The sequence below is a fragment of the Trachypithecus francoisi genome, unplaced genomic scaffold, assembly GCF_009764315.1.
Source record: "Trachypithecus francoisi isolate TF-2019V2 unplaced genomic scaffold, Tfra_2.0 Lachesis_group3, whole genome shotgun sequence".
NCBI classification, from domain to species: domain Eukaryota; kingdom Metazoa; phylum Chordata; class Mammalia; order Primates; family Cercopithecidae; genus Trachypithecus; species Trachypithecus francoisi.
Window position 1 is genome coordinate 134322512 of NW_022681468.1, and position 10628 is coordinate 134333139.

Here is a 10628-nt window from a genome sequence, read left to right on the forward strand (position 1 = left end):
TAATTCCAGTACTTTGGGAGGCCGAGGCAGGCGGATCACCTGAGGTCAGGAGTTCGAGACCAGCCTGACCAACATGGAGAAACCCCATCTCTACTAAAAATACAAAAATTAGCTGAGTGTGATGGCGCATGCCTGTAATCTCAGCTACTCGGGAGGCTGAGGCAGGAGAATCGCTTGAACCCAGCAGGCAGAGGTTGTGATGAGCTGAGATCGCAGCATTGTACTCCAGCCTGGGCAACAAAAGCAAGACTCTTGTCTCAGTCTCAAAAAAAAAAAAAAAAAAAGGCCAGGCGCGGTGGCTCAAGCCTGTAATCCCAGCACTTTGGGAGGCCGAGACCATCCTAGCTAACAAGTTGAAACCCCGTCTCTACTTAAAAAATACAAAAAAACTAGCCGGGCGAGGTGGCGGGCACCTGTAGTCCCAGCTACTTGGGAGGCTGAGGCAGGAGAATGGTGTAAACCCGGGAGGCGGAACTTGCAGTGGGCCGAGATCCGGCCACTGCACTCCATCCTGGGCAACAGAGCGAGACTCTGTCTCACAAAAAAAAAAAAAAAAAAAAAAGTACTAATATGTATACTGTGATTGTATTATTGAAAGTAGATATGAGAGAGGTTAGGAGAGAAGCAGAGTGGGGAGGATGTTGTAGGGAAAAAAAGAAACTAAAATGAAAGGAGCAGAGAGGTAGAGACCTGAAGTGAAGGAGAGAAACATGTTTGGAGAATCTCTTAATTCCCTTGGGTTAGCCCTAGAGTTGATACTCCATCTAACGTCATTTTGTTGAGCATATGTGGGTTCATTATGGGTTTTTTATCCCCATCTGCTTTTTAAAATTTTCAAACATACAGAAAGGTTGAGAGAATAATGTACAGCATATACAGATTAATAATTGTTAATGTGATAATTTCATATCTTTATACACTTTTTCCTTGCTATACCATTTGAAAATAAGTCTTGGAATATATAGCACATATATATATATATCTTTTTTTTTTTTTTTTGAGACGGAGTCTCGCTCTGTCGCCCAGGCTGGAGTGCAGTGGCCGGATCTCAGCTCACTGCAAGCTCCGCCTCCCAGGTTCACGCCATTCTCCTGCCTCAGCCTCCCCAGTGGCTGGGACTACAGGCGCCCGCCACCTCACCCAGCTAGTTTTTTATTTTTATTTTTTAGTAGAGACGGGGTTTCACCATGTTCGCCAGGATGATCTCGATCTCCTGACCTCGTGATCCGCCCGTCTTGGCCTCCCAAAGTGCTGGGATTACAGGCTTGAGCCACCGCGCCCGGCCATATATATATCTTAATGTGTTTTGGAATATATACTTTAAATCTTAAAAATCTTTTATATTGTTTTGACCACTAACAAATACCCTATGTTGTACTGCCTGTTTTTTGTTTGTTTGTTTTGTTTTGTTTTTGTTTTTGTTTGAGATGGAGTTCTTGCTCCGTCACCCAGGCTGGAGTGCAGTGGCACAATCTCGGCTCTGGGTTCATGCTATTCTGCTGCCTCAGCCTCCCCAGTAGCTGGGACTACAGGCTCACGCTGCCACACCCGGCTAATTTTTTTGTATTTTTAGTAGAGACAGGGTTTCACCGTGTTAACCAGGATGGTCTTGATCTCCTGACCTCGTGATCCGCCCGCCTCGGCCTCCGGAAGTGCTGGGATTACAGGCGTGAGCCACAGCGCCCGGCCTGTTTTGTTTGTTTTTATTCGAGATGGAAGTCTTGCTCTGTTGCCCAGGCTGGAGTGCAATGGCATGATCTTGGCTCAGTGCAACCCCCACCTCCTGGGTTCAAGCAGTTCTCTGCCTCAGCCTCCTGAGGAGCTGGGATTACAGGCGCCTGACACCACTCCTGGCTAATTTTTGTATTTTTAGTAGAGATGGGGTTTCACCGTCTTGGCCTGGCCAGCCTTGAACTCCTGACCTCATGATCCACCCGCCTCGGCCTCCCAAAGTGCTGGGATTACAGGCATGAACCACTGTGCCCAGCTGTACTGCCTGTTTTAAAGAAGAAATAATGACATCTATGATCATTTTTGTTAACATTTAAGCATTTTGTGTACTAATGTTTACTATTTGGGTAATGGGCACACTAGAAGCCCAGTCCCCACTACCGCACAATATACTCGTGTAACAGACATGCACATGTACTCCCTGAATCTAAAATAAAGGTAAAATTGAAAGGGAAATGTAAAGCATATAGTCAAAGTTAAAGTATGCACTGCTTGTGATAAAGTGAAATCTATGATACCAAGATATTTTACGTTTCCCCTCTTTTATTTCCTCAGGGAGGAACTGACCTGATAATTAATAGCTATGGTCCTATAATTAAAAACAACTCTAAGAAAAAATGGTTTTTTTTCCAAGATTCAAAGAAGACACAAGTTGAACAGGTAACCCATCCAAGTGAGAAAAATGTTTGGCAATGCATGATATGTGAAATGATGGTTAAAAAAGACGAAAATGTGAATTCATGCTTTGTTTTAATTTTTTTGTGTTCTTCATGGCTGTGATTTTATTAATTTGGGCCATGACTCTGTGGAGAGCGAGGTGAATGATAACTGAATAGAAGTTGGAATAGTCATCAAAGCTGTGGTTTTCAGTGGGGAGTGGGGTCAGTGGGGAAAGGGATACGAGCAGGAGCGTGCATCAAAAGCACTGAAGAAGCTTTTGACACTTCGCTTGCCACAGGTAATTCTGATGTGCTCCTACCCGTCTGAGGGGACCTGATGAGCTTTGGCTCATGGATTTGATCAGTCTGGACTCTCATTGCCATTTTATCTTTTTTTGTCTAGCCTCAAAGAAGATTTACTCCAGCTGTCTGCTTTTACCAGCCAGGCACCACTGTATTAATCAGTGATGAAGACTCCCCCAGCTCCCCAGGTCAGCCAGCCAGCTTCTCAAGACCCTTTGGTGTTGCAGCTGATACAGAACATTCAGCAAATAGTGAAGGCAGCCACGAGACTGGGGATTCTGGACGGTTCTCTCATGAGTCCAACGATGAGATACATCTGTCCTCAGTTATAAGTACCACTCCCCCCAACCTCTGATTCTTTCACTGGCAATAATTCAGGTGGAGATTCCGCAATGGGGAAGTGTGAAGACCCTGCTGTGTCATCCGTTACTGAGCAGACTTCCTCCTTAGTTCTGCAGCCGCCATCTGCCTTGCTATACTTTGATCAAAATGATTTTCCAATCTAGACGGCCATGCTCAGGTATTCTCACCAGTAAGTCTGTTCGAAGGACAATGAACAGGGAGCCAAAGCTTTTTGTGAAAATCTTGGTATCTTTATGGGGTTTTTCAACTTTTTTTGAATGTGTTTTTTTTTTTTTTTTAAACTTGTGTAATTTGAATGTTTCATCGTCAGCAATGTGAAAGAACAGTCGAGATGTTTGACTGGATTGTAAAATATATCACTGGAGCAAAGGGAAGACTTTTGAAAGCCCCTTTGCTGACTATCTACCTCAGTTTGCCTCCTGGTAAACTCTGAAGACAACTTCGTTACCTCATTATTTGTTATAGTTTATCTCAGCTACATAACCAATGATACTTCCTAGTAGTATTGTGTTTTCATTGCTGTGTGTGTAATGCGTGTGATCAAAGGAGTCATATAGGTAGATGAGTAAGAATGTTTATCTGAAGCTCTGATTTTTTTTAAAACAGAAACTATGACATCTGCATGGTTTGAATAAATTCATACCTCTGGCAGTGAGGACCATTAAACCACTGAGAAGAGGAAAAGTGGGACTATTTCTTTTAATGAATGACCAAAACAAGAAAGTACATCTTTTTTGAGAACAGAACTAATCAATACCAGATAGGGATCATTTTTCTTAAAGGGCCTTTACGTTTTGGGCATTAGAGTCTGAGTGCTTTATCTCCTGTATCCCAAACCTCAAGCTGCCCAGAACTGTGCCTTTTCTACCTTCCCCTTTGCCTGACAGTTGGCCAAAGGCTGCACTGTCTAGTTTGCAAAGCATCCTCAACTTTGCCAGTATTAGTTGCAAAACTCCATGCAGAAAATGGAATTTTAAAGAAAATGGATTAAGATGGTTTTTTTTTTTTTCCTTTTTTTAAAATCCCAGTTTGGCTTAAAGGAGTGAAGACATTTCGTAAACTATTAAGAATGAAGATAAATGCAACAGTAGACAGTAAAATGAACTTCAAGTTATTATGGTAACAGTGCCTTTCAGTATATATTGTGAAATTCTTTGCCTTATACCTTTTTAATATTCATGAAATCGTTTAGGACAGGAGTACAAAAAGTTGCCTTAAGAGTTTCTTGGATTTTATCAATAACTATTTGGATGTATAGTATCTTACCAAAGCTTTTTTTTTTTTTTTTTTTTTAGTGCAGGTTTTGTTTAGGGATAAATATTCAGAGTTCTGTCACCCTACTTGTGTTTTCTTGAATTCTTAAGAGAATATGGCGTCTACTTAATCTTCCTTCAGTGTCCATGCTGTGAATGAGGAATGCTAACTCCAGGAGTGAGTTCATCCTCTTGCTGGTTTGAAATCAGTGAATTGTTTACTCAGCTACATACCATAGGCCTTCTCTCATCATGAGACAGTTACCTAGGTGCCGAGCAGTGAGAGAGGATAAAGAACTAAATACCTGGAGAGAAGGGGTCCCATATCCTTTTAAAAGTATTTTTTTCAAATTTTCTGGAAGTGACTTTTGATTCTCGTTTTAAAAGGAATCTGAATGGGTTTACACTTGAAATACTTTGTTCCTAGAGGAGGCAGGGTCATGTTAACTGATGTTCTAAAATCAAAAGAATATTAGCAAATAATAGTCACAGCATCATCTGCTAGTCCAATGACTGTAGACATAACATTTTTAATTTTTTTTAAATCGGTAATTTTGCGCCAAACTGGATGTGATTAAGACTAAAGTTCAGTGCCAGCAACCACTTCTGAACTAAATTCAAAGTCCCCCAGTTAGTTATCTAAGTAGGGAATTCATTGCAAAACAAACAAAAAAAGCAGAGCTTTAGGTGAACAGTCTGCAGCAAGGAAAAATGCTGCTCCTGCCTTTATAGCTCCTGTTTTATACTACCTCCTTTTAAAGTTATTCTAGTGTTATTTTTTTTCCTGTACTCAGGGAACATTTTGTTACTTTTGAGCTGCCTCATGGAAGCATGGGCAGATTGACAGGGTATGGCGCTTTGTGGTTTGTAAGTAGAAGCATATAGGGCCAATTTTTATCAGTATCTAAAATTAAGTACAATGAGATCATTTTATTTTTAAGCTTTCATTAAAAGGCAAACAAAATCTAAAGCTGAAACATCATCCATCATGGTTATGGAGGATGTGTCTAGGACTACGTGAATTTGAATGGTTTTAAATGGTTAAAAGATGAGCTAAGGTCCTCGAGGTAAGTATTTTGTTTGTTTGGTTTTTGATGAATAGGCTTATAGTTATAATAGAACTTTAGGGTATAACTATTTGATAATTATTTACCAATACATGTTTTACCTTTTCATTTTGTTCTTATACAGACTTTTTCATAATAATCCTGTTACCAAAGAATTTTCAGTAGAAAGTAAAATGTTGATTCTAATTGCCCCCAAATTGAATTAACTAGAAACATCTATAGATATGAAACTTAAACAAGTAGTTACTAACCCAAAACAATAGGGTTTATATTGATTGTTATAGTTAAATAGATTAGTAATGTTAACTACCTTATTGTTACCAGAGCATTTAAAATAAGGTGTAATACTTTACCAGCAGATAGTTCCAAAGAACTTCAGGTATAATTTTTTCTTCAGCGAGTAAATCTTCAACTATACAGTATTAAAGTATTTTTATATTGTTGAAACTACTTGTTGGAGAGAAAAAAATTTTTTTCACCAAAAATAAATACTTTGGTCTCATTGAATAAGATATTTAGTAATACAGCAAAGACTTCTTTTTACTTGACCAAAGCAAGCTTCTGTGAAGTCGTAAGTGTGAAATTGTAATTAAAATGTGAAGGCTTTCACTCCTCAGTCATAGTGGTATTACGTCATGGGATTTTACTTCAAAGGGGCTGATATGCATATGGTAACTCTTTTCTTTTCCAAAGGTGCATTTGCCGTAAGTACTGATAGATGCATGTCATTTTTATGCCAAATATTACAAGATACTGCTCATCAGTATTTTCATACCAAAGACCATAGGTTAGCCTGTAAGTAAAGATGAGCGGATTTGAAATAAATTTATTTAGAGGCTGATAGAGAATCTAGCTTGAGTAGCAAAAGATATCAAAGGCCTAAGTTTACATAATTAAAAGCAATACAATTATATTGGTATTTATCAGTGTTTTTATTCAAGTACTTTTTATCAGCAAATTAAAAGGAAAAAACCAAAGATATTTAAGGTTACCTCCGCATATAGGCAAATTTAGTTGTACATGAAACTGTTGTTTCTTGTTTTTATGTTAAACCAAACGTGTCTCTTCAGAACCCAGGCTGTATACAAATAACATGCATGGGGACTTGTCATTTAATCTGCTGATTCAGCCACATGATGTTTTTGCCAAATGATGTGATACTTTCCAAAGCACCTTGAGTGTGAAATGTCAACAGAAATATCAGCAAGCTTTTATGTTGCAGAGTATTATGGTACCTCTGAATTAGCCCATATAGTTCTCTTCCTGCTTTAAGCATTACCTGGTTAGCTCAGGCGGCTTGAGGCAGTCCGTTAATAATAGGGATGCTTTTCATCTCTAAGAATGTAAGAGGCAAACAAATCCTGTCACTCTTTAAGTGAGCTATGCTTTGATAGATGTGCTCTTTAAAGCTGTTAGATTGGAATTTAGAGTTGTTAAATTGAAATGTTTGCATTGCACCAAGGGAGCTCAGTTTTCAAACTTCAGTGGAACCTTGGGTGAAGGGAAAAAATTTTTAATGAAATCTGGGGTTTTATATTTTGATTAGCAGAAATACAGCTTTATCCATTAAGTGACTTTTAAAAATCAGTTTTGCCTTACCAAAGAAATTAGATTCTTAGTGTCAAATGCTATACTTTTGTCTGTGCTTCAAACAAGAGCAATGCCAACACTAAGAACAATGACAGAGGGGTTTGCATCAGTTTGTCTTGGCTTTGTTAAGGACTTCTGCCAGAAATGTGCTCATGGTTGACAACCCAGGATCATTGTTCAAGTTCTTACAAAGACACCTTTGAAAACAATTCAGATCGTGTCACAAAAAGTTGGAATTGAAAGCATCATTTTTTTTTTTAATGCAAGAATACCCAGATGTGGTTTCACTTCAGCAGTGGCTATAGTGGTTCACTTATGTACATTTCTGTTTCATTGAATGTAAATTTTGAATACTGAATGTAAAAAAAAAAAAAAGCTCCAGTTATATTGAAACAGTCACTAAGACTACACATGAATTTTGCAGACTTTATTCCTGACCATTTGCCACATGGGTCTCTGATAAAATTGTATTGGTTTAATAGTCAGAATAATCTTTGCAGTTTGTGAGCACTGAGTAGCAGGTTCTGGAGACCACCATACACAATCAATTGTCTAATTGTGATTTTTTATTGATGTTTAGAAGAATGTAACCATAGAATTCTGTGTTTTAAGTTGATTTATGCTCAGGACATAAGATCACAGGCTAATGCAATGTGTATGTTTCAGGCTTTAATCTCCTCATTTTCCTTTTTTAAGCCATTGATGGTGTGTAAGATTAACATGACAGTCTTGTATTTTTACCAGATACTGTGTTATTTTTCCTATTGCTGCTGTAACACATTACCATGAAGGTGGTGGCTTAAAATAACACAAATTTTTCTTAAGTTCTGCAGATCAGAAGTCTAACACGGGTCTCACTGGGATAAAATCAAGGCAATTGCAGGGCTGTTTCTTTTTGAGGCTTTCGGGAAAAATCTATTTCCTTTTCCAGTTTTTTAAGGCTAGGAACCCCTCCTTCCATCTTCAAAGCCAGCCAGGTAGCATCTCTCTGATGCTCCTTCAGTTATCATTTCTCTTTCTCCAACCCCAGCTGATACAGGTTCTCCAGGTTTAAGGATTCCAGTGATCACATTGAGCCCACCTAAATAATCCAGGATAATTTCCCCAACTGAAGTTCCTCAACTTAATCACATCTACAGAGTTCTTTTGGTACGTTTGGTAACATAGTCACTGCTTCCAGGGATTTGGGCATGGACTTCTGTAGGTGGCCACTATTTTGCCCACAAGAGATACATTCTTTCTATGGAATTCTGGTCTCTGTAAAATGTAGCATTAAAGAGATTGGAAATCTGAGGCCATGTGCCCCTTGGGGATCTTTAAAGTTTAAAAGCATGAAAACTTTGGCCTGTAGCCTAACAAAAGTATACACTAAACTTTCTCTCCAAAATACTTGTAAAACAGTTTAGCTTTAAACTTTCTGAATATGTGCTTCATAAAATAACATCTCATGTTTATCAGAAAGTGTCCTAAATATTTGCCTCTAACTTTATGGAATTTATTCAGAAAAAAATTGAAAACTCTTCTTACAGTTACCCTTTCTCCTTTTCTCTTAAGTAATTATGTTGCTGGGGAAGAAGAGTTGGGGGAAGACCTTCAAAACACAGGAACTCAGAGTGATGAACAGGTTTATTCTTTGTTTTGTTTTAATAACGTATTCACAACCTGCAGCCTTTCTGCCTTTAAATCTGGTTCATCTCTTCAGCTTCACTAAGCCACTGAATGCGTTTCAGTTTTGTTAATCCTCAGATTTCCCGAGAAGCAAGAGCCTCTCCTTACATCAGCATGTATATACATCTCCTAGGAAATTTGATCTTTCTTGTCCTTCTTTTTTGGTTCCCATCGACGTTTTACTGGTTCTCAAAGCTCTAGTTTCTTCTCATTTCTGGATCATCGTGAGTCTGGCCCTCTTTCAGCTTTAAAAGATAATATCTAATTCCACCCCAATTTTCAGCATTTCTTCAACTAAATTGATAAAGCTGTCTCCATTATGGGACAAAGGCCAGAATATTACTCCGAGTAAGCAGAAGAAAGCTGGTCATTTTACAATTTCTCCCGACTCTAGGAAGTAATGTGATGCCATTTGTTGAGCATCTACAGTGTGCCAAGCTCATGGTTCATCTCTGCAAACTGCTGCTGCATTCTGCAAAGCAAGCATTATCCCCATTTTAGGGGTTAGGAAACAGGTTTCCGATCTCTTGCCAAAAGTCACAGCTAGTGAATGGTTTAGGCAAGACACAAACCCTGATTAGTTAATCCTCTACTCGAAAGTATATAGGACTGATACATTGTCTCAGCTAAAAAAAAAAAAAATTTTTTTTAAAAAAAGATACTTAATCACCCAGGGTCATAGTGCCTTCCATAGTATGACCAGATACAACTTTTTTTCGCTTGTATCCACAAAGGCCAGGTTGTTCAGAACAACCTTTCTACAGAGTAATAACCAATCAAAAAAGAGAAGACTGCCTTATTTAAATTCACTTATTCACGGGAGGAATTTAGGCAGCTGTAACTCATCCCTTATCTCCTAATTTCTCTCCTCCTTCAAAACCTTCCATTTCTCTCAGCCAAAATTGTGTCTGAAGGCTGTTTGTGCTTAGAGTTACATTAGAAATAAGGTAGGCATGCTTTCTAGCGTCCTTCTCTAGTCAAGCGTTTCATTATTCGACAAGGTCTTCAGAATTGCATTTTATCTTTTGTAATTTTCTGTAGCTCCCATATTCCAAACAGGAATTCATTAACTTGAAAAAGCCAGGTGTGTAACCAATAATCCTTTCTTGTTAGGTCTGAAGAGTCCGTGATTTTTTATGAACATAAACTAATTCATTATTTGCATTAATTTAGGAGGGAGCAAAGTTAACGGAGAGTCATAAATATATAAGTATATATACTTATACTTATATATACTTATATAAGTTAGGCTTTGAAGCACCTCAGTTCTAATCTTGAGAATTTTGAGAATCATTTGGTACAAAAATTCTTAACCTGTTTCTGTTCCTTCTCTATCCGTGAAATGAGGATAATTTTTTGTGCAAAATGAAACAATAGTGCTTTGAAAATGTAAGAGAAAATTCAAGTGTAAATAATCATAATCCGAAACTCATTTGTATGAGGCTGTGAAAGATCTTACAGGCTCTTTGTTTACAAGTCAGCCTTTGCAATTATATTTTGCCTTTGTTGAAATGAAAAATGTTTGCATCTCCTGTACACATACGAAAAACCAATAGAAGAAAGTGGTTGGTAAAAGATACAGCTGAAATTGAAACACTCATCTGTTAGGTGGATAAATTCTTAAGAGAAAAATGGGAATTGACTGTACTTTTGAAATACTAAATTTGAAGTCATCTTACTCCAATTTAAATGTTCTTTTTTTTGATATGTTGGCTTTTAAAGAGTTAAAGAGAGAATCATATATGCCCAGCAGGGTAGATGGGTGAGGAGAAAAGTATATATTTAGGATTTTTCTCTAAAATATCTTTTTCAAGATTATGGAGTATTTTAATATTTCTGCAAACTGTTCCAAATGAATGAATTTTATATAGGGCAACACATACTGGCACCTGATTCTGGTTTATTCGAGTTCATATGTAGGGTTTGTTGGGAAGAATTATATGATTGTCTTCTTTTTTTAGAGAAAGGAAATATTTTCCCTTTTTTCTTATCCA

At 37.9% G+C, this 10628-nt stretch overlaps 1 protein-coding gene across 1 annotated transcript in view; it reads left to right on the top strand.

The window, feature by feature from the left end:
* Window positions 1–9276, top strand: part of PRTG (protogenin) — a 135345-nt gene extending 126069 nt beyond the window's left edge. Inside the window, exons 19-20 of the mRNA XM_033190035.1 lie at window positions 2287–2391; window positions 2794–9276. Of these exons, the coding sequence (XP_033045926.1) occupies window positions 2287–2391; window positions 2794–3048 (360 nt within the window). The 3' untranslated portion in view covers window positions 3049–9276. The remainder of the gene's footprint in view (window positions 1–2286; window positions 2392–2793) is intronic.
* Window positions 9277–10628: the final 1352 nt, after the last annotated feature.